The sequence below is a fragment of the Rhipicephalus sanguineus genome, chromosome 5 (genome assembly GCF_013339695.2).
Source record: "Rhipicephalus sanguineus isolate Rsan-2018 chromosome 5, BIME_Rsan_1.4, whole genome shotgun sequence".
NCBI lineage: Eukaryota > Metazoa > Arthropoda > Arachnida > Ixodida > Ixodidae > Rhipicephalus > Rhipicephalus sanguineus.
The window spans coordinates 89,058,063-89,082,152 of NC_051180.1; the positions used below are offsets into that span (position 1 = coordinate 89,058,063).

The following is a 24,090-nucleotide window of genomic DNA, read 5'->3' on the forward strand; positions in this document are numbered from 1 at the left end:
GTGAGATATGATTTTTTTTCGCCTATTTCCCTCTCAGTTACGGCTGGCCACCGCAGTCACCGACGAGAGATGGCGCTACGTGCACATGTCCCCAAATCCTGGTCATGGCAGGCTGCGTCATAAACACTGTCACAAACTTTGCCCATCAGTGCAACCCCGACCTCGTTCCGGACTTCATCAACGTGAAGCTTCGCTTCTTTCTCGGTTTTGGTTGGGGGTTGACCGACAGTGCGGCATGCGATGTCTGCGACACCGAGGAAAACATCGACCACTTGCTATGTCACTGTCCTCGACTTGCGTCGGAAAGAAAGGAACTTTAATACTACCTGGGGTTTTACGCCCCAAGACCACGATATGACTATGAGAGACGCCGTAGTGGAGGACTCCGGAAATATCGACCATCTGGTGTTTCCTAACGTGCATTGACATCGCACAGTGCTCGGGACTCTACCATTTCGCCTACACCGAAATGCGACCGCCACGGCCGGGATCAAACCCGCGACCTTCGGCTAAGAAGCCGAGCACCGTAGCCACTGATCCACAGTGGCGGACAAGAAAGGAACATTCTATCGAGCTGCGACGACTGGATGATCGGCCACTTCCCGTGCTGGGGCTGCTAGAACATCGTCCCAATCACTCGTCGACTCACAAGGCAGTGAAGGAACCTTAGTGCTTTTTGAGGACACTTGTACAAAAACACGTGTGCAAATTTTAGGTGTGCGTTAAAGAAAACGAGGCGGATCGAAATAAATGCGGAGTCCTTCAATACGGCGTTCCTCATAACGATATCGTCGTTTTAGCACGTAAAACAATAAGGCTGTATAAGTATCCCCTTGCGACTGTAAGAGGTATGCGCAACTCGGAACACATGGTGCACAACTGCCACAAATATGCACCACTCAAAGCGACTGAACAAAACGTACGCAACCTGACAAACAGCGGCATGTCTATCATTTGCTGATAAACGCATTTTTCAATGGAAACCGGCGGTTTATGCTCCACAATCCTTTTTCTTTCTTTATGGTGTATTTGAACGAATGCGCGTAGTAAACCAACGTTGCCTTACCCGCAAAACGTTGCAAGGCTAAGTCGTAGAACATCTGCTGGCAGATCTGAGAAGTCCGGTGTCTGTCGTTCCAGTACCCTTAGCAACGCATGTCAATTTAACTACATGTATCTGAAGTTTGCGCCGTGTCTACGACGTCACTTTTCGCCAAGTGTGTGTGAAGCATTTTGCCAAACATGCGACTGAACGAAAGGCATGCGCCTGAGATGCCGTTTGCAGATAAGAATGCCACGCCCTTCTGTAGAAGCTCACGCGGCTCGCTGGCGACGGCAAATTGCGGTGGGACAACTCAGACGTGACTACGCTAAATTTAAAGCGCCGGCAACAGTTGCTGGGCCAGTCACTCTAGCAGAACCACTGCAGACTGTAAAAAGTTGGTGAAGGCAAGTTGCTCGCAAGATCGTACATATTAACGCGATAGCGTTAAAGAGCTCGCTTCGCAGAAATTCCGGCGTCGGTGTCGGCGTCGGTGGTTGTGAGCGAAAAATTATCTTGTCCATCACCGAAAAATCGAGAAAGATGCAGATAAAATAAATAATAAAATTCTTAGGTTCGAGTGAGAAACGAACCCAGGCCGTCTGCGTGGTAAGGTGTTCTACCACAGACCCACGAAATTGGTTGAAAGTGCTTCGGAAGAAAACACTATATGAATGTCGTGTAGTGGAAGGAGTCTCCTTAACGCGTGTTATATTGCTTGGCAGAAGCGTAGAATCGCGCCAGGCGTCAAAATTAAACTTGTCAATTGTGCAACGAGTGGGTGGTTTAAAGCTGTGAGGGTGCGCGAGGCACCTTACGGCCGCTTTGTGGGTACATGGCCAATTTTATTTTGTAGTAGGCATCCTAGGATAGTTTGAAACGGCCAAATTTACGCGCACAGTCGTTCGTTTTCTTACGGCACAGTTGAGGCATGCACCGAGAACAGAAGCACACGGGGCCCGATTACGCCATCGCGTTCTACACTTGAAGGCGACGCTCAAGCGTCCTCCAAGTTCTTTCACGCACTGTAAGATCGGCTCAGATAAACAGGGATATTACAGTTTCATATCGAGTTCAGTATCGCCTCGGACTCCCTACATTTAATTCAAGGACTTCTCGCGTGGATTTTATCTCGTGCCGCAGCGGGTTCGCCAAAAGCATGGCCTTTGAGATTACCGCGCACTGCACTTGCTGGTCTTTAAATAACGGAATGTCACAATCTCGGATGCCGTGCAAATGCGCACGTTTCCCGCCCTGTCCAGTGCGTGTCGGGCGCTGTGACCCCTGCAGTACAACATACGGTTCTGCTAGTACCCGACAACGTTCCCGACCAACGATGATGTGGAGCTATGAGCAGTGATTTGTTTCTTTCAGTCGAAAAGCTGCAGGTTGAGCGAAATTTCAACGTGGCAACACTGTACTAGCCGTCGCCAGCCGCCGCTAATCTAGCCGCTCGCTGCGGTCGCTTCAATCATGGAGAGGCGTTTTGTCAACACAGCTGAGTTGAAAACACCGGAGTGTTTTGCGATCTCGGTGTTCTGTGCCACGAATGTCAGCGCATAGATTCTGATGTTGCTTGCGTAAGAACAGGCCAAAAAGTCATGGTCAGCTTGGCAGATCACGAGACGTTCGAGGTAAGGCATACATTGCGGTCGTCTCGTTGGCTCGCGCTGTTGCATGTTATTTTTGTTCTACTTCGTAATCGCCAAATTTCCAAATTGCGCATGTCAGTGGGAATGACTGTGCACCGACGTAAATAGTGACCGCAACATAGCAAAGTATTTTTTGACGCTTCATGTATCTCCTCTGTCGATCAAATTTTCGGCAAGGTTCTGCCTGGTGTCGCATAAGTGCGTTGCCAGAAATGGTAGTCATTTGTTTTTGGAAAATAATCACGTTGATATCAGCGGCCTGTCGCTGTGGACCATGGCTCTGACACTAGTAGTGCTGACAAAATAGTGAAAATTGCGAAGCGGAAAGGCGTTGTTTACTGGCTTTCCAGTGACGCGGGCCACCCACTGACACTGGCAAAGTAGCGATACAACGCCAAATTTTTCTTTGTTTCGTGATATTTGTTTGCCAGTTTGAAGCGCACCACAGGTCATCGTTCGACTGACCGTCGTATCGTCCGCGCAGGAAACCTGCAAATGCTCCGCAGTGTGCCGCTGATCGCATTACAATGTTATCGCTATGTCTGCACGACAGAGTTCGGTCACAGTTCGATTCTGGCGCGTCAATCGCTATTGAAATAGCTTCCAGAGACGGCTGTGATTGAATACGATATCGTTCGTAGTCAAGCCAGTGGCTTGTTGAAGTTAAACTTTGTGACGTAGCAGATGCACGCTGAGTATGAAGGGAGTATGGGAATATTTAATGCAGCGCGACGACATCATGGTATGCCGTTCGATTATTTTCTTTGCATGCTGCGCTTTAAACTAGTACTTGGTTGTCGGCTTCCGTAGTGTTTTCCGAAGATACCAGCGCTACACAGTCTAAACAAATAGTCGGGGTATCTGCGGAAGTATTTCTTGTTTACCGGAATACTCGAGTGTGTTTTATTTACGTTAGACTCGTGTGCAGGTGACAGCATTGCATAAGATATGCCACCACACATGGTTTATTAGTCTCGTAAGTTGACGCAATTGATGCGTCAACTTAGAAGACAGTTCGTTCTAGCAATGCAAGACTGGACGGTTTAGTGAAGCAGTGTTTCGCAGGCTTGTTTTGCGAGTGACTAGAAGAAAACACCGCTCCTCGCGTACGCTTAGCGAAGCGCTGTTTGTTTCTGTAACGTAACAAACGTACGCGAATTCGTGCATATTGCCGAAACTTGGTTTACGATCATCGTAGTGCGAAATGTGCAGAAAGCTGGGAGACACAATCAAAGGCTCGAGGGTCGTGTTACTGCTACATGTCTGCATTTGATTTGCTGCCAATCAAGTGGATGGTTTGCCCCCTTTTGCAGGCCTCCATGGCAGACAGTGTGAACTTCATGTACAAGGATGCAACACCCCTCGTGAACCCGGTCTCAGCACCTGAACTTGAGCCACCTTTCAGGATTGTTACAAGCTCGGTGGCTATTGCTTTTCAGGGTCTCAGTCTCGTAAGTGCAGTCTTACACATACCCATACATGCACTGTGTGCCTGAAGCTGTTGTACTATCGTGAGCAATATGAGCTCGAACACGCGAGCGTGTGGCGAATAACCTCAAAACCGAGATAGCGTGATACGTGGATGGCGCTGCCGAAACCGGAGGGCAAAGGAGGGGCGCTCTTCCGCTGACTTTTCGCACACCCGCTTCGATAGCGTTGCTGCGAAACGGCAGCTGACAGCGTGCCATCGGCCGCTATAAATGAAAACGCAGAAAAAAATTGCACGAAAAACAATAATAAATAAAAGAGGCGTATCAAAGTGCTCAGCCAACACCTAGATATAATACAAGCATGGCCTGTGCATCACGACAGGCTACGTCACCACCGATATCTCAGCAGGTATACATAGCCGGATGGGTCATTGGGTGTGGCTGTGCACGTTGGTGTTAATTCATATCACCGCTAGCGGTCAGTGACACGCTATAAGCTGCCGTTTTTGCAGCAACGATATCGAGGCGGGAGTGTCAACAGTTAGCGGAAGCGCGACGCCCTTTCCACTTTGTTTCCGACAGTGGCCGCTGTGAATCGGCCAATGTAGGGTTCGAGGCTATTCGCCACGCGCTCGCGCGTTCGAGCTCATATTGCTCACGATAGTACATTGTGCTTAATATTGTGTATACTATGCTTTTTTTTAAAATAACACACGAAGATGGTTTGTTCAGTGAGGAAGTGGTAAAATGTTGCTGCAGCTAATAGTTGCTTAAGAATTTCATATCTCATTGCTAAATGTATTAATAATCTTCCTGCCTATTCACATACAAAGAGGCTTGTTTGCTATTGCTAAACACTAATCACTGAAGTCAGTAATTGTACTTCCCTAAATTAAACATGAACCACTTCACATGTGTGCTGCATTTTTTTATGCATGTTACTTTTTATATGCTTTGCTTTGGTACAGTTTTTCTTGCTTATTAATTAACACATACATTAAAAATAGACTACCTCAATGTTTAATGATTTGCTATGCTGCCCTCTTGCATTTCTTTGTGATAAGGAAACTTCCACTTTTGCAAGTTTCCTTATCAGCACTGTTACCTGGTCTGCTGTCTGTGTGCATATCTTTAAGTGTACTGATTGTTAGGGAAGGAACAAACTATGCTGGCACTCAATGTTCTCCGCTTGTGAGCGATATTGTACTGCTATGTTGTGGCTTGCCGTACGCCCATTAAAAAACTCTTGACAGTTAAAATTGAGTCCCTTACTATGGGCCTTGATAATGAAATTCTAGTTGTGGCTCATAAAACCCGAGAAATGTAATTTTGATTTGTAACCAGCAGAAAAAGAATGTAAGCTGAGCACTGATCTCTCTTCTTTTTCTTTCCCTGTCCTTTAATTGTGGTTTATATTTGTCATCGTAAGCTGCCGATTGGCCCAAGTTCACACATTGCTTAGTGAACACTATGTGTCAGTCAATAGAAGACCACATACATAAATGTTTACTGAAGGCAAAATTAAAGAGGTCAACCGTGATATTTCTGTAAAGGTTGCACATTCGGGTGAATTCACATGGGAGGGAGTATGTTCACTCATGCATCACATTCTTTTTCTTTTCATTCAGGTTGCCGTGGCTGCATTGAGCTTCTTGTTGCCCCTTCTATCCAGTGAAAATAGCCGTTCCCCCACTGATGCCTACTCGGTTGTCTTGTATGCACACGTCTGCCTGTGGGCGGTCATGATGCTGCTAGACTGCTACTTGCGCCACCAACACAACATTCTTCACTGTAGTGGATACATATACTACTACCAGCTGACCAGGCGCCTTCGCCGAGCAAACGTGTACATTGTTTCAGCAGGTACGTACACGTGAGGTTAATCCATGCCCTACACAGTAGTCTTGCATTAGTCGTGCACCTTCAGATTATGTTAGGATGCTGTACAAAAGATTTTGAAGGTGCTTAGCACAACCCTTTTAAATAACAACAGAGAATTCTGGCAGCAACCATTGATGATTAGTCATCAATAGTATTTTCAATTACCCAGCTGCATTGCTTAGTGTGAGGATGCATCTTTGATGGCTGGCCACAGCTGCCACATTTTGATGGGGCAAAATGCAAGCACACCTGTGTACTTTGATTTAGCTGCATGTTAAAGAATCCCAAGTGGTTGAAACTGATACATACTGTTGAAACTCAATTCAATGAAGTGATGAGCACGCTCTAATTATTTCATTAAATCGGGAAGTTTCTAAAATCTAGGAATAGATTTTTCAGTCCTTCGAAATATAAATTGTAACGTAGTGTCACCCGAAAGCCACCATGGCATTTTATTTGCCACTAATACACATGTGCACGTGTGATATTCCCCCCAAGGTAACCCGAGCATGAAGCATCCCATGTCCGGGCGATACACGCGAGGTAGGCTGGCAAGCTGCTGATATGCTAAGACGGGGAGAAGGAATGCATTTAATGTGCAAGCAGGCGGAGCAAGAAAGCTGCGTGGACATTATCAGTGCCATCTGTTGCATGAACCAAAAAATACGAAAGCAACCACTGTGTTCCTGTGCGAGTATTTGCAGGAACAGCAAACCACTACCGCCGCCATTTGATATGTAAAAGCGCTACTGACTGTTAAGTCTGTTGTTCCTTGCATGGGTGCAGCGTGCAGCCTTGTCAAAATAAAGCTGCAGTCGTGACTAGGGCGGCTAGATGTTTTATCGCAACAGCGTTACAGCGCACGTCTGAAGAAAAACCGTCAGTGTAAAAATGGAAAGAAATCACTTCATTTTCACTCATTTATTTCCGGAAAAGCTTAGTTAAATCAAGTTCAGTGCCATGAAAGCTTTGTTAATTGAAGTTCGTAACAACATTGAACCCTATGGGTACCTGCCGGGGAATGGAAATTTCTTCTTTAGATTGGGAAATTTGTAAAGTTGGGCTTTTTTAGATTGAGTGTTAACTTTAGTCCCCCACTATGGTGTGTTTCATAATCGTGTCACGCTTTCGGCACGTAAGACCTGAGAATTTTTACTGAACTGCATCTTCTGTGATGTGTTTGTCATGTGGGGGTAATGGGGCCTGGTGCATTCCTTTGTCAACTCTCTCCTTCTCGTATGTAAGACCATTTGTTAATTTCAGTAGATTTGAACCTTGTTCGACTGGCAAGTGTTCCAACACTGCTAACCACTTGAACGATGCCAGAGTTGCTGTAGCATTAGCAACTTTCCCCAACGTTACTGGAGGTTCAACCTCCATTTTTTTGGAGGTTCAACCGTAATTTAATTTTGATTCTTGGAACTTGTACCTAAAAAGAAAACAAACACTTGGCAACACTGGAGGAAATGCTGAAAGTACGTTCAGTGAGTGGTCTTCAAGTCAATTGACACTGCTGGCCCTTGTGGGTACTGTGCTTCGATTTTGCCAGTGAAAAAGAGGCGACTTCAAAGAATATCACTAGCAGACAAGCTTGAGCACTGCAGCCGTGACATCTAATAGTCGCCCGGCTAGTAAACTTTACAGGGACACTAAAGGGCAAAACGATTTTTCTCACATTAGTAAAGTACTCTTCCACGATACCAAAAACACTACGCTTGCTGCAAGAAGACGCTTAATAAGCGAGAAAACGCGCAAAAAGAAAATACAGGTGGCGACGCCATCTTGGAATTCCCGCACCATTTGCCATGACGTCACATATCTTTTACGGCACCTGCTTGGGCCTACGTAGTTCCTAATCGGTTAAATCGAAGTACATTGTCCTCTGAGGGGGCCAGAGACTTGACATAACAAGTTTGTGTAAATTTTGTCGAGCCAGTGGCGCCAAAATACGTTAAATGCTCTTTGAAATCTTTTACGTCACGAATGACAAAGTTGGGCGGGAAATTTAAAAATGAAACTTTGAACTTGGTTTTCTTCACAACTGCACTAAATTTCTCCGAGCACACTATCAATCTAAACCAATTCATTGTTTCTCTTTAGTGTCCCTTTAATTTTCTGGGGCCTTCTGTTCCAGTGAGTTGGTGAGCCAGATGTCTGTAGAGGACCATTATTCTTAAAACAACATTGTATTTTCTAGAACTACTGCTGTGCATAGCTACATGCATCATGTACAGACAGCCTCTGTCATAACCCTAACAAGTGTAACGTGTGATGATGACGACCCCCTTGCTTTTCGAAACAGACGTCTAGTGTCATTGCTATGTTCTTGGCCCTTGTCAGTTGACAATGACAGCTGTCGGAACCCTCTGCCATGACAGTGTGGGAAAAGGAGACCACAGGAGTGCAGAACTGAGCTTGGTGATGAAAAAGAAGTTCTTTGGCTTTCGTTTGGTGCCTAGAGACATCACGTTAACTAGAGATGATTGTCATGGCATTGTGTACACTGTGTGCATTTTTATTTAAAATCGGGTTCAAAATGTCAGAGGTGTTTTCAAGACCCTTTAAAGAACCTCAGTCTGTCAAAATTAATGTAGAGCACTTGAGTATGGGGCCTTTATGACTTACTGTGCAGTTTCGGGATGTTCCACATAAGGGGAAGCATTAAAATGCGAATATACATGTTATGGTACATAAAACTATGAAATAATGTTATACAAGTGTTAGCGAGAGCAAACGTGACATACAACTAATAAACAGAATGCAGAGATACTAATTTGTAAAGGTACATCACTTCACTACAACAAATTATAGACCAGAACACAGCGAATTTCATGCGTAGCGCCATATTGGCATCGCGCGTCGCGCCATCTATCGTACATGCTACGAAACAACATGCCCGGGCTGCCATGCCAGCAGACGCTACACAGAGCAAACATTGAACTCCTGAAACTCAGCCCGTCGGAGAGCGTGTTTCACGTTTTTTCTAGCCAGGACATTTTCGCCGTTTTTATTAGAACCTCAAGAACACCTTGCCCATGCAAGTCCACAATGTATACGCTATATATATGTGCTGAGCAGGCTGCGGAAGCAACCTTGTCAGGTACGTATACGCTGTTACATTTGTAAATAAAACGTCCCCACTGTAGTACGCGTGAGTCGTAATTGCAATGCAACTTGCGAAAGAGTGAAACGATGCTTTGTTGCCGCATATTACAATTTGCGCACAATGTTTTGTGAAAACTCGTCATTTTAACATGCGTCGTGCAATAATTAGAGTACACTTTGCACATAGTTTCGCATAATGTAATTTTTGTTCCACCAGCGCTCTTACAATAATGCGTCTTGCTCACAAAAGCATGCTGTCAGAGAGTATATCACCTGCAGTGACATTCATCGATCCCGTTTGGAAGCTATCTGCGCAATTTTAATTCTGTAACGATGATGGTTTACACGCGAAACTATGCCACTCTTAGTTAAGCCGATATTGAAATGGGCGGAATCCAGCTGTCTCTTATTAAATGTGTGCTGTGTAAATATGCTAAAAATTTAGCTGCTTGAGCTAGCGCTACACCTGCGACGGAAAGGACACTGGCGCAAGTACTGTTTACTTACGTGCCACTATATGTATTATGTGCAGCTGGATGCCCCGGGTCCAAATAAATTTGGGAACACCAAACACTGAAGTGAAAGCACGAAATTCTGGCCAGCTGTTGAGGAACACCGTACCATTTACTACCTTTTAAAGGCGAAAGCTTCTAACCGTGAAGGCGTGGATGGCATCAAAAGCACTAAAGCTTGATACTACGTTGAAAGTGGCAAAGCATGCTGATTGCTTGTGCTTTAAAGCACTACCTTGCACTACATTTTCGTCAAAGGAAACGCTTAAGGGTATGAAGTGCACCCCCACAAAGCTCGCGCCTGCCTTCAATCCAGCTGCGTGTCACACAAATTAGGTTCGTAAAATGAAATAGATGGGCATCACACTGCAGAATACATGAAGTTAGTGCACTTACTCGCGCATTTTCACTCGGCTCTTAGTTTTTCTGCTTGAATCACAGTTATCCATTCGCAGTGAAGCTCAAAACACTGCGCCGGCGCTATTCCTGTGGTGCGTTGTGATCGCCGCAGACAATGCTATGTAATATCCTCCTGTTGCGCTGCTTGTTTTGGCATCGAAAGATGACGCAGTAGTGCCCAGACAAGCTCTTATACGCTGAAGCGCCGTGAACGGGTACTTTTTTGCACTTTAAAGCCTCAGAACTGCAGCTTGCCCTGTTCACTTGGTGCAATAACCCGCGCGCGCCTTGGCAGTCCGGCCAGCCTGGCGTCTGGGTGTGAGAGTATCCGCTCGGCTCGCCAGCAGCCTGGGCGCGAGACAGGCGTGCTCTGGTGTATAGAATAGTTAGCAAAGAGCATGTATGTGATTTAATGGAAGGTAGAAGCCACTAGTCATGAAAAAATGGTGGTTACTTCGTGACGGAACAATATAGGGTCATGAATGTTGACAACGTTATTCAAGTGCTACTGGCAATGCTGATGAGTTGAATGCATTAGTGTGTCCAAAAATGCGTTTGAAGGAATGGTTATTGTGCAAACGGCAGGATGTTCACGTCGGTTGGGAAAGAGGGAGGGTGGTTACGTGCTTACCTGATGGTATTTTGTGAAATAAGCAGATCAAAACGACCTTTCGGCGGGAATCTAAGGAAGGCAATGACAGCGAAAATTTAATGTGAGTGATGCTGGAATGTTGGCGGTAATTTTTAACAATGAAGCGCGCGGTGCGGTTTTGAACGTGTTCAAGGGCATTGTTGAGGTAGGCCTGATGAGGTGACCGTATTGATGAGGCAAATTCAAGTTGAGGACGAGCGAATGCTAGATATGCAAGTGATTTGGTCGGTGTTGGAGCGTCGTTAAGGTAACGTTTAAGGTAGCTGAGAGCGCAGGATGCCTGTGCTGAAATTTTCTCTAGATGTGTGGTTCATGATAGTGTGGCTTAAAGATGCGCACCAAGGTATTTGTAAGTTGATGTGCGTGTTACATGACAGTTATTAAGAGTATAGTTAAAGAGTGAAAAGGATTTCTTGCGGGTGAAGGTCATTAGCTTACGCTTACACTTATCGGTATTAAGTGCCATTTGCCAGCGTGAGCACCAATTAGTGATGACATCTAGGTCTTCTTGAAGAGCGAGATGATCTGATGATGAAGTTATCTTGTGATAGATTACGCAGTCGTCTGCGAAGAGTCGTATATTGGAGGAGATATGCAATGGTAGATCATTAATGTAAATTAAAAATAACAAGGGACCCAAAACACTACCCTGGGGGAACCCGAGTTACATCAGTTAGAGATGAGAAAGAATTAGTAACGGTATACTGCTTACGGAATGAAAGAAAGTGTCTGAGCCAGGATAAAGTTAAGGAATCTAGATTTAGTGACGACAGTTTAGATATTAGACGACGATGCGGAACATGATCAGAAGCCTTAGAGAAATTGACGAATATGCAGTCAATGTCAAGGTACTTATCCATGTCCATGAACAAATCATTGGTGAATTCTGTTAGTTGAGTGTCACATGAAAATCCTTTTCTGAACCAATGTTGGTTCTGATAAAAGAAATTGTTAGCTTCTAGGTGCGAATGTTAAACCACATAACTTAGGTTTCTAAACCCTGAGTATTTAGAACAGTGATTCAATGTGATGCGAGTGTGCCTGATACTATAGGCAATCGCTGCAAATGGGGTGTGTTGCTATTTCTCTTTCTTATTTCAGGAAGCACAATGCTCCTCTTATTGTCCGTGCTTGTTGACATAACTTGGGTTTCTCAACCCTGAGTATTTAGAACAGTGATTCAATGTGATGCGAGTGCGCCTGATACTATAGGCAATCACTGCAAATGGGGTGTGTTGCCATTTCTCTTTCTTATTTCAGGAAGCACAATGCTCCTCTTATTGTCCGTGCTTGTTGACAACTACTGCCACGATCGGGGTGCTTGTCCCGGTTCTCCTCTGAAGCCTGTCCACTACATCCAAATTCTCGTCGCACTTGAGACGCTCCTGGCCTTGCCTTTTCTGGTCAAGTACTTTGGTGAGGCTGTCTTGTAAATATTCTGCCTTGCACCACAAAAGAAATGTTAACCCTTTCTAGCCACTGTATATCAACTAGGGGACGTGGTTCAATCATGGCACTAAAGACCCATTTCCTTGTGGAAACATTAACTCTAGTTTCACCTGGTGTGCTAGCTTATTGGCCATGCATTGCTCAACATAGCACAATATATTGTGCACCTGCAGCACCCGGATTGCAATGGGGCACAATGCAATGCAGATGCCCTCCTCAAGCATGCAGTTGGCATACATTGAAAATTACCTAAGTCTGTCCTAAGGCTTCCCTCATTTGCCCACTCTTGATCAGTCGTGAGTCATGATGGGCCAGTTTGTGTGTTGTGTCTTTTCCTAGAATACTTGCTTTCGTGGCTTAGCTGGTGTAGCATTGAACTGCTAAGCACAACATTGTGGGTTCGTTGCCTGGCCACAACTGCCGCATTTCGAAGAGGGTGGAATGCGAGAATGCCAATATACAGTGGAACCTTCATTGTATGTCCCCCGGTTATGCGATGACCCGTATTTCACGACCAATGTTTTCGGTCCCTGCAAAACCCCCATATAAATAACGTATTTAAAAACCTCGGTTATACTACACTCAAACCTCGATATAACGAACACGGATCTAACAAATTATCGGTTATAATGAAGTAAATGAAAAATAGTGTTGTCATAGATACAGTGCTACAAATAAACGTTTATAACGAATTTTCGGATATAACGAAGTTATTTTCGTGGCAGATGTGACTGTTATATAGAGGTTTGAGTGTATTCTATTTTACGCCACACCCGCATCGTACGGCAACTCTGTAACCATCCGATCCAAAAAAATTACCTTTCCCTTTTTATTTGAATCTAACACGCAAAGAATTTACGCTGCTTTAAAGGGACACTAAAGGCAAATAACAATTTATATCAGAGTGAAAGCCCAATGTATGACAACTTCTAAAACGGCAATATTATCAACAGCAGTGCCCTACTTACCGAGAAATTAAGCTAAATGTATCACATGGTGAGCGCCACGAGTGGGACATTTTCGAAGTGATCCCGATGACGTAGGGAAGTCGGCCTACAATAAATCACTAGTAATCAAACTAGCAGCAGTAAAAAAAGAACATTCCGAGCAACAAAAGACGTAATAAAATGCTGTTTGTTCGTTTCCGATTGAGTCATGGAAAACAAAACCTCCGTGGCGTTGCCATGGGGAACGGCGCGCGTGGTTCAAACATGGTTCAAAGGTTCCGTTTTCGCCGAACTGTGCCTCGCCCGTCTCAGTGGTAGTTTCGGGATCGCGTACTGCCGTGCATGTTTTGCGCGCTCGTGAAAGTCGCTCTGACAGAAAGTTCGACAAAATGCCGCATGCGTGTGATATTGCCGGATGCCCGAATGGTGCACAACGCCAGTGCTGCAGCAAGGAAACCGGTGTGTCTTTTCACTGGGTGCCGCGGAATGAACCCTTACGCTCGAAGTGGTGCCATTGCGCCAGTGTGCTAAACAGTCAAAACCTCCGCGTGTGTGCTCGCTGCACTTTCGTACTGAGGATTACAAGACCAACCGCAACTTGGTGACGGTTTTGAATGTGCCCATCCGAGCAAGTCTTTGCCGCAGCGCCGTTGTTGCTACTGTGGGTCCCGCTACTTCCGCTCGGCTGCTACTAGTGTCGGCGGCCGCGCAGTAAAAGCGGGCAACGTTGGGCACGGCAGCAGTGACGTATGAGAGTCGTATTTTCAGGCGGGAGATTTGAAGCGCGCTAACGCGATGCGGACCACTAAAAACGTGATTTTATTTCAAAATAAGCACTTCCTTGGCACAAAAGCAGCACTACGAGGTTTCTGGACCGCTATTTCAGCAGTCAACGTCGACTTAATATTTGCCTTTAGTGTCCCTTTAAAATAAAGATGTACTACCTGTGTGTAACTAGCTTTTCAATATAAACCTGACGTGCCTTTGAGTTGACAATTAGAAAAACAAAAACGAGTGAGACAGGTACAGTATGCCTTCTTAGAATTGAAAATTTCTTCTCCTGGCAGTTCATTTTCTGCTGTGATCCTGTTTTCTTGGCTTCAAGATCACTTCTGGATATGCCTCGATTGCATGCATGTTTCAGGGCCCTTACCTTGACAAGCTTGATTTACGCGGAGTAGTTTAAGCTCGTCGGCAGGCTCCTCTTCGGGGTCCAGACATTTTCCCATTTTCAGCCCATGGAAACTTTTCCTGGTCGACATGCAGCTTAAGATCTCCTTCCTTAGTTTGCGTTACTCATGACCGCAGGCCTCGAGCAGGCAAAAAGGAAAGGACGCCACGTTGCTATCTTCAGCGTGCAAAATGACTCCCTTGACATGAGCGTTCGTAATTAAGACAGCACATCACCAATAGCACTTCGGTAGGAACAAATATGACACACACGAGTCTGTTGTGCATGAAATCATCGTATGTGAACTCTACAAAATGTGTTCCGTCGCCATTTTGTGAGGGCAATTACACTTTATCTGACCGCTCTGACTGGAGGCTGTTGCCAACGTGCTTGCGGTTTTGTTTTTCAAGAGGTAGTAGTATCCAGACTGACCTTGTTGGAAAGTAGATGTGCCGTATATTAGATTAAATATAATATTAATTACATTAAAGGCAGGAATAAAGATTTGCTCACACCTGCAATTAAATGCTTGGCTGTCATTTTTGAAGATATTTGAAAAGTGCCCCTATTTATCCTTGTTTATAACCGAATATGCACTCAACCTCAGATGCTTGCGGCATCTCGTTGCCAAAGAATGACGCATTAATCTACCCTCCTTGGAGAAGTGCAAGTTCGTGCCGCGGGGCTTTTCAGGTGATCTGTACCCGTTTTTTGAGCAAGGCTGAGTGTCATTGCCAATATTTTAGTTTTTTTATTACATGACGCCCCGATTAATTAACTGTTTTGCGTGGTCCCCTTAAAATCTCTCGGGGTACCACTGTATATTGCTCATACCAAGTTTTTAGTTTAAAACAATTGGGTATGCGCAACTGCTTGAGGAAACTGCATTTGGCCGCTAAAAGTAATGTTGGCTCTGATGTAAGTGTTCGAGTCGAAATTACGATACGACTCAAACTGAATAATGTAGGAATCAAAGTACATATATGCATTACTTAGCCCTAAATTGTCACGTTTCAATCCATGAGCACTGTACTCGGGTTTAAGTTCACATTACAGAACCTTAGTGACTTAAAATTGATCCAGATTCTCCTGTTACGACAATCCTCATAATCATATCTTAAAATTCAGCACAGAAAACATAGTTTAATGTTTCTAAATTTTTTTAGAAATAATTAGTACCATTTTTTTCTCGTTTATATAAGTTGCCCTTTTCTACATGACAAACCCCCTACTTTTTATGGCTTTTGCTGGAAAAATTGTTATATAAGGTGAATCTGTCTTCAACTCAGTCAGCAAAATAAAATGAGACTAAGCATACTTGTACATTCATTGTGGAACGTCATATTCAAACATAACACTGATTTTCTGCAAACATAATTTCTATGAGTTGCAAATTCTCATAGTGGAAGTAACAATCTACTAAAGAGTGTCATTGCGCCTCACTCGAAGCCCTTATGGCCTCCTTCCAACGCACTCTCAGAAATTCATCCACTTCAGATATCAGCATTTTTGGGTTGCCGTTGTTGCCCTTTGAACATTTTTCGTCCATGACATTATAGGAACTTTAAAGCCCATCACTATCGTCGTCACTATGGCATTGTGTGTCGAGTTTGAATGCACTAATGACGATCACATCTCCCCTAAGTACATCCATACAAAAGAAAAATGGCGAATGGGAGCCAGCAGCTGTGACTACTGCTGGCCTGCTGATATATTTAACATGGAAATTGATGATGATTGCTGTGGTGCTTTATTTAATACAGTAAAACCTCATTAACCCGGATCTCACAGGACCGGCGAAAATGTCTGAGTTAACCGAATTCTGGATTATCGAATGGACCATACAAACAAAAGGAAAATGTGCTCGGCACAGACAAACCTTTACTTCATGAAAAACTGTGTTATTTTTGTCTGCCTCATCGTCAGAATTTGTGCTAGAACGATCTTCTTCAACCCCATCAGGTTGTGGTGCGCACGCTCGCTGTCGTGAGAACTGACACAGAACTCCTCGAGGACAGCGGGCTTCGGCGGCCTCCTGCACGGTGCGATGTCGCGTCGGCTCATCTTGACTGTCATCATCGAAACAGTGATTCTAATCCTTTTCAAGCACTTCCGATAATACGTCATCGTCAGTCAGCGGACCAGCAACGGCGACGTAGTCTACAATCTGGACGTCACTAGAAAGAAGAGACCTATCTCCTGTCGAGAAACACCTGCTTTCACGTCATTCAATATCATCACCTTTCTTTCTAGATCATTTGCTGGCTGCTGTTGCCGCTTCACTTCGGTGACGGTCGCCATCACTATGAAGCGCGACGGCGGTGGCAACGCGCGCAAGCACAGCTGGAGAATGCAATATGCACGAGCTCGTAGGCATAGGCGTAGACACTGGATGTGCCGGCGGCCCAAACGCTTCCGCCGGGTGGTGACTAGCGCCAATTAGCCACTTCCCCCCTCTCATTCACTATCATCATGACCATATCCTGCTGGAGTCGTTCGTTCTGTTTCGGTTTCTCCAAAACTCTGGTTCCGCCGTCGGTTAAGGCAAGCAGTGAGTGCTTGAACCTCCAAGCCACCGAGATTGTGCGACTCAAAGCATGCAGTCCCGACTCCGGAGTTGTCTGAGTTAACCGGTGCGCGGCTAAATCCCTCCAAATTAACGAGCATTCAACACCATTGAAGTACACACAGTTCTGCCGGGACCGCGCCGCAAGTCCGAGTTAACCGAATTTCCGAGTTAACGAGGTCCGGATAAACGAGGTTTTACTGTATTTTGTTTAACAGTTAGATGGTAGGCCCTACTATGTGACACTGAAACGTTAAGCTGCCTTTTTGTTATGTATTGTGTCAGTTTTGTCACTTTAATGGTTAGTTTATGAAAAAGAAATTCAGCTGGTTTCATGCCGTGAAAACCATTGCTCAGTGAAGCTGTAAGTGTGTGAGTAAGCAATAAACAAGCAAGCATCAACGGTCACTGTTTTACAGATTAGAAACAAGAAAGGCATGAGTTGTCATGAGGGCTACAAGCAGAAACCACGAGGCCAAAACAAAGCTTACTGCCACACACTAGCACATAGTATGTGAATGTGCGAGTGGTAGCTGACACACCGATATAAAGAAATCTTCAAATGAACACTGAGGGTCAGCGGCACTAGAAAAACAAATTCCTGGTATGGCTGCAGGTTGACAGCACTTGCTTGGCACCAAAAAAAAGTGAGTTGCGTCAACTGGTCTGTCCTTCACAAGAAAGAATATGTGTGTCTTTCAAACATACGGGGGGGGCCTTGTAAATGTGAGGTATTGACCATTTGGGACTTGTCGACTGCACCATATACATACATCATTGCCCTTCAGAGGGTTAACAAACCTTCCTGCTGTTTGCTTTTGGTAAATGTAATAGGTGACTGAGAAAATATGTGTAGTGTGCCATGTGCTGTTACACTAAGATAAAACACATGTATGAGGAAACAAACTAGACAGTGCATTTCCTATTTACATTAGATGTTTGTGGATCTGTGTGACACTGCTGTGGTTTATTCCCAGATATCTAGTTTCGGGGCTTAAAATATATCTAATGCACAAAATGAAACATCATTGTTTCACGTGGTGAAACTTGAAAGCTGTTCTATATTGTTTACGTTCCTCATTGAATTAAACTGAGCAATGAGAAGCAATGTGTTCCTTGAAGTGTTGTTGGTGCAAGCTTTCTTTCAAATTTCTTTGCAGTGATGACGCTGAACTTCCACAAGAACAAGCACAAGATGGCTTCTCTTCATGATGAGCTTCTTCTCAGCTTCATGCATTCGCAGTCATCTGTTGGTGATCTGGGTTTTCGGTAAGGCGGGCACATGTATTTGCTTCCTTCTTTCCCTTTATTAAAAAAAAAACCCGTTTAGAGCATCTTTCATTTTTCCGGAAAGCTGCCTTCGTAGTTTTTCAAGCACATGTTAATACTTTGAACATCAATGGAGCAAGCCTTGTTTGATAATATCATACGCGAGAATTGTTGATACAATATAGATGCCCTTCAAAATGTATTACAACATAGAGTAAACAGGGAAACTTAGTTTCTTCCCCCCGATTTTTTATCACGATCATTCTCGGAAAATAAGAGAAATTAACTGCCGGACCGACGTCTTTCCTGGCTCATTTTTCCCATACTCAGTCGCCAAATGGAATCAACAGGCACAACATATTAATGAATGCCGAATTGAAATGTCATTTCGTGCTCCATGTTTGGTGTAGAGCTTCATGAGCAGTTGTCGTATCCTCTTTTACAGCCAATTTATTTTGACGTTTTTTTGCTTGCTCTTCATGCTCAGCTCTGTTTTTGTTTTTTAGTTCATTTGCAAGCATTGTCTTCTCCCTTTTCCCCTCCCCCCACCCCCTTTGCCATAATGCCTGTGGGCACTGCAGCTGTTCAAATAAATAAATACAAAAAGTAAATATTCCATTCAGAATTCTAATACCCAAGGCAAGTACTGTCATTGGAGCTTACAGGCGGAATCAACTTGACGTGACATTTATATATTTACAAGAATCCGTTGCTGGGTGAGTTGGTGCATTGTCTGAAAATAAAAGTAGAGCACAAAAAAGACTGGACACAAGAGACAAGAAGACGGGACGGGCGCTCACTACCAAGTGATTTTATTACGAAAGAATTGGGGAAAAATATACAGAGCGTAGGTCACAAGCGCACCTACGCATACATCGCAAAGCTTAATCATCACAAAATCTACTGCATTTTGCGGCAAAGCAATTGAAATTCCAGTGAAACACAGTGACGTCTGGCTGACGCAATCTGTGCCCTTCATTTTCATGTAGAACGCCTCCAACAGTTTGCAAGCAACTGTTTCTTTGCTGCATCCCAGCTCCTTCAAACCAACAAACAAAGGCACACAGCCACACACTGCACAGCGCGCAGGAAGATGTGCACCCTTATCATTTGTGAGCGTCAACTCATGCTCACGGGCCCGTTGGTTGACACACCTGCCCGTTTGGCTGATGTAAATTTTACCACAGCTCAGTGGTAATTCATATACCACCCCCACCGCACAATCCATGTAGCGCCTAGTATGCTTGATTCCACAATTTGTCTTCTTTTTAAGCTCACTGGGGATACGCGTACACAGCTTTGACAGCTTGCGCGGCGCTGAAAAGACAATTGCCATATTGTGCCTATTCGCCACATTCTTGAGGTTATGCACTACTTTGTGGATGTAGGGGATCACGAGGCCTGTGGTGAAAAAAACGACACGAGGCCTGAAGCGATCCCCTACATCCACAAAGTAGCACATAACCTCAAGAAAGTGGCAAACGGGCACAATGTGCCGATCGTCTTTTCAGCGCTGTGCAAGCTGTCGAAGCTGTGTGCGCTTATCCCCAGTGAGGTTAGAGAGAAGACAAATTGTGGAATCCGCATACTAGGCGCTACGTGGATTGTGCGGTGGGGGTGGTATATGAATTGCCACTGAGCTGTGGTAAATCTTACATCGGCCAAACGGGCAGGTGTGTCAACCAATGGGCCCGTGAGCTTGAGTTGATGCTAACAAATGATAAGGGTGCGCATCTTCCTGCGCACTGTGCAGTGTGTGGCTGTGTGCCTTTGTTTGCTGGTTTGAAGGAGCTGGGATGCAGCAAAGAAACGGTTGCTTGCGAACTGTTGGAGGCGTTCTACATGAAAATGAAGGGCACAGATTGCGTCAGCCAGACGTCACTGTGTTTGCGGGAGCGGGAATTTCAACTGCTTTGCCACAATATGCAAGGTTTTGTGATAATTAGCTATGCGATGTGTGCGCAGGCGCGCTTGTGACGTACGCTCTGTATACTTTATTGCGATAGCAAGTATATGGACACTCTCGGCTGATTTTTGCCATCGCCGTCATGCCCCAAATATGTATATGTATATGTATACGGTCAACTGCCGATTTTTCGGACGCCTGATTTTCCGGACATGCTCGAAAATTCGGAAGCTTTCGCGGCACCGTCACCAGCCCCATAGACGTCATGTATTAGAATGTCCAAAATTTCGGACGCTGAAGCTATTCCGCGTCCGATTTTTCGGACTTCCTGCCCAAATTGCAGGTCCGAAAGACATTATTTGAAGCCCCCACCTCTGCCGCGTCTATCATCTCATAGGTTCGAACCAGCGCTTTCGCGAGTCGATCTGTTTGCGACAGTAGCGCAGTCCGAAAGTCAGCTTTGCCGCAATGTCAAAGCGTTATGGGGTGAAGCAGACCAGAAATTCAAAGGGGCCGCTATCGCGGCGCCGTGCGGCGATGTTACGGATAAGCAGCGGAAATGCACGGAGGCGTGATGGCGGCAGCTGGCAAACGCGCCAGTACGGCTTAATCGCTGACAACCCTTACGATAAGCATCTTCAGTTAACTGCTTGGTAGTGCACGTGGCCTAGCGCAGTTGCATGCGTACTGCACGCATTTAATAGGCGAGAACCCAAATGCGCCGCGCCGCCAGTCCTGCTGCCTCTTTGCGCGAGACCGCTAAGTGCGCCGCATAGACGCGTTGCCTTCGCGGACGAAACCAGCTTGCCATTGCCGCGCCCGTGTGCGGTCAGGAACTAAGTGCGCATCACGAACCCTTTCATGATAAATGCGTGCTGCGTACGATACAGCACACCAGGGGCGTAGCCAAGGGGGGGGTTGGGGGGGGGGTTCAACCCCCCCCGAAATTTTTCAATTTTGCTTGCGTATATATACACGCTCACATACAAACGCAGGCACGAACATACAAAAAGTATGGTTGAACCTACCCCCCCCCCCCCCTCCCGAAAAAAATTTCTGGCTACGCCCCTGCAGCACACTGCGTCAGCTTAGTTGGCGATGTGCTGCACACAACTAGAAACGATCGGCTTGACACGGCAGCAAATGCTGCGTATTGGCGGCTATTCGGCGATGTGTGTGCGCATCGCCGCCAGTCTTTGTGTTCCGCGTCATCGTTTACAAACGCTTCATGCGAGATTGCCGTAATCTATTCCGCGCTTTGCTGTTATCAGCGGCGCTCATCACGAGATGCAAAAGTGACGGTTGGCACGTACGTAGTTAAGCGGGGTTCGCGGCAGGTACCGAATGTACTTGCGAGAGCCTGGGCGCGCACCAAAATGCCTGATAATTGTACTGGGAGGCATTAAAGCTATTTCGGACGTGGCTATGGCAATTTGACCACTTGAGCAGAATAAAAAAGCATGTTTTTTCGGACTGCCCGATTTTTCGGACGATTTCGCGGTCCCTAGGGAGTCCGAAAAATCGGCAGTTGACTGTATATATATAAAACCAACAAAAAAAAAAAATAAATCAGAAGAAAAAAATTCCTAAGTGCGCCACCAGGATTCGAAACTGCAACCCCTCGCTCCTCAGCGCGCCACTTTAAACAACTCGGCCACGCGCCACCGGTTTTGCGGAATTATAACGGTGAGCTATTTATATACATCATTTAACGCTGGCGGTGTGCACCTCGGAGGTGCTTCCGCGTGTGCAGTACCGCCCGCGAGATTGCCCGCAGGGTGCGCTTTAAATCAGTAATAGATTTTGCTTCTCTTTGAAAACTGCCATTGAGATGCGCACTAAAAAGTGGCCCATTTCTGTACACACATGCAATGTGGAACGCCGGGTAAACAGTGCGTCGAACGCCACCGTGCGGCAGAAGACGCGGAGAAAACAAGAAATATCTAAGAACGTTGGGTTGTAACGCACCACTCAAACACATATAAGTAACTGGGACAGTTGTTAGTTCGTGCTTGTCCTGTGTATACCTGTGCGTTCATTTCAAGCGTCCTTCGTTGTGTTTGAGCAGCACAGCGCGCTGCAAGTGTCGAGATGTTACCGTTCTTAGCTTGTAGTCATCCTGTGCGTGTTCTTTTCGTGAGTCGTTTCCGATTGATGGGTGTACTGCAAGTATCGAGCTGCTTGGTGTTCTTGTGAGTTTGTAACAACAACGTTGCTTGTTGGGCGAGTTGGAACAAGTCAGTCATAATGGTATTTAGCGCAAACACTAGACAACAGACAAAGGAGCGTCTGTGTCCCCCCCTTAGTCTGTTGTCTAGTGTTTGCGCTAAATACCATTATGACCGACTTTGTAATTTGTTGTTATCACATTCATTGCTTTGGCTTTGCGGCGAAACTGTGACTTTTTTCCCCCAATTCTTTGGTAATAAAATCAGTTGGTAGTGAGCGTCTGTCCGGTCTTCTTGTCGCTTGTGTCCTGTCTTTCTTGCGCTCTGCTTTTATTTTCAGATATTTACTAGAGCATCAATGAATTGAAACCGAATGAAAATAATGTTGCCTTTATAACAGTTGATAGACCACATTAGGCAGCATTAGTCCTCACTTAGCCAACATATGGGTGCACTAGCTGTGATTTAGCCAACGCAAAATCGCTGTTAGCCATAGCTACCCAACACTGTTAGCATGTGAGTAAACAGGACAGTGTTCACAAATGGGGGAGAGTACGCTAAGATGTACTCTCACATGTTAAGAAAGTCTTCTAAATTCAAGACTGCACATTCAAGTTTGAAATTACTCTCACTGAACTCTGTTGAGCTACTACTACTGCAGCTTCTGTTCTGAATGGCTGTGCCGTGGTTGCCATTGTTGCTGGGCAGAGAGCAAGATATTTTGCAAGTGTGCTCGGCTACTGACTTTTTGCACCACTAGTTGCCATCCAAAGAATACGGTATCATTTTTAGATTGCTGGTAGGTGCACTTATCTCAAGACACCTGTAAAAAAATATTAAACTCGCATATAGCTTTGCAGAAGCAATCAACAGTGATGTGATACTGCACTTCGCTCCTTTCCTGAAGTATAGTAGTACTAATCATTATTTTTCATTAGTATATAGTGAGCTTTAATGTAAGTTTGCATCTGGTCTAGGCAAGCGCCTGTCTTTGTGTACGGATGTGTAAGTGGTTCTACTTTTATTAACTGCTGTGCTCATTTGTAGTACACGTTTGCAATTCTTGATTGATAACGTTGCAGTAAAAGTTAATGTCACCTGTTTGCAGGGATGACACCTATTTTGAAGATGTCTTGGAGAAGCAGTCAGACATGATCCGCTACTTGAAGAAATACAACGCATTTCTCGGACGAAAGATACTAAATCTCAGCGTTGAACTGAACAATTTCAGGTCACATGCATCTTGTTGAGAATCTTGGCAGCATTACGGTGCGTGTGTATAAGTGTGTGTCTGTGTTATGCTTTACTGCAGGACTGTTTGTTTTAAACTTTTTTCAAGGATTTTATTGATATTATTAAAGATGACACATTGTTTAAAAGAGTTGCATTCTTGCCATTTACTTTATATGCTTAGTGCTTAGATTTTTTGTTGGATTGATGAAAATAACACAATGCTTAAAGAAATCACATTTTTGCCATAAGTTTGTAAGGTTGTGTTCTGAGTTCAATGCTAACAATTAGTCTTCTATTCTATAAACAACTAAAAGATAAAATATTAAGATAGTTTAAAAATTCCTACAATTACTCTAAGGTTTGTGGTTGAAGTTCAGTGCTAAGATCTGGTTTTTGAGAGGTTTTACTGCAATGATTTTTAAAAAGGACATTTTGCTTTATTCTTGCCATAATTGCATTTTTTTTCCTAATAAATTTGTAAGGTTGTGTTGCAAGTTTGATCTTGACATTTTTTCAACTTGAGTCTTTCGAGTGGATGACAGTGCAAAGTTGCTCCTCCCTGCAACTTTCATGGCAACTTGTCATTCCCTTGTTGCCAAAGAATTCTGAAGTTCTCTTGCACTTGTTCTTTATGTATAATGTTGCAATTTTGCTCCTAGCAAAGGTCTTAAATTACAAGCTGCTTCCTTACACTACAATACACCTGTG

General features: G+C 44.8%; 1 protein-coding gene across 2 annotated transcripts; it reads left to right on the forward strand.

The window, feature by feature from the left end:
* Window positions 1–2,491: 2,491 nt before the first annotated feature.
* On the forward strand, window positions 2,492–23,528 carry LOC119393972 (transmembrane protein 192). 2 transcript variants are annotated; one of them, XM_037661182.2, is made up of 6 exons: window positions 2,492–2,676; window positions 4,008–4,145; window positions 5,753–5,987; window positions 11,934–12,089; window positions 17,967–18,075; window positions 23,258–23,528. In XM_037661182.2, exons 1-6 carry the CDS (start codon window positions 2,644–2,646, stop codon window positions 23,397–23,399), a joined length of 813 nt encoding a protein of 270 aa, XP_037517110.1. In that variant the 5' UTR covers window positions 2,492–2,643; the 3' UTR covers window positions 23,400–23,528. The 2 variants fall into 2 exon arrangements, with proteins under 2 accessions (XP_037517110.1, XP_037517109.1); XM_037661181.2 differs by lacking the exon at window positions 2,492–2,676 and adding an exon at window positions 3,302–3,436.
* Window positions 23,529–24,090: the final 562 nt, after the last annotated feature.

Coding starts and splice junctions, on each gene's coding strand:
- LOC119393972 (XM_037661181.2), top strand. CDS start 3,392: ATGAAGGGAGTATGGGAATATTTAATGCAGCGCGACGACATCATG. Junction 3,437..4,007: donor TGCAGCGCGACGACATCATG/GTATGCCGTTCG, acceptor CCCCTTTTGCAG/GCCTCCATGGCAGACAGTGT. Junction 12,090..17,966: donor TTTTCTGGTCAAGTACTTTG/GTGAGGCTGTCT, acceptor ATTTCTTTGCAG/TGATGACGCTGAACTTCCAC.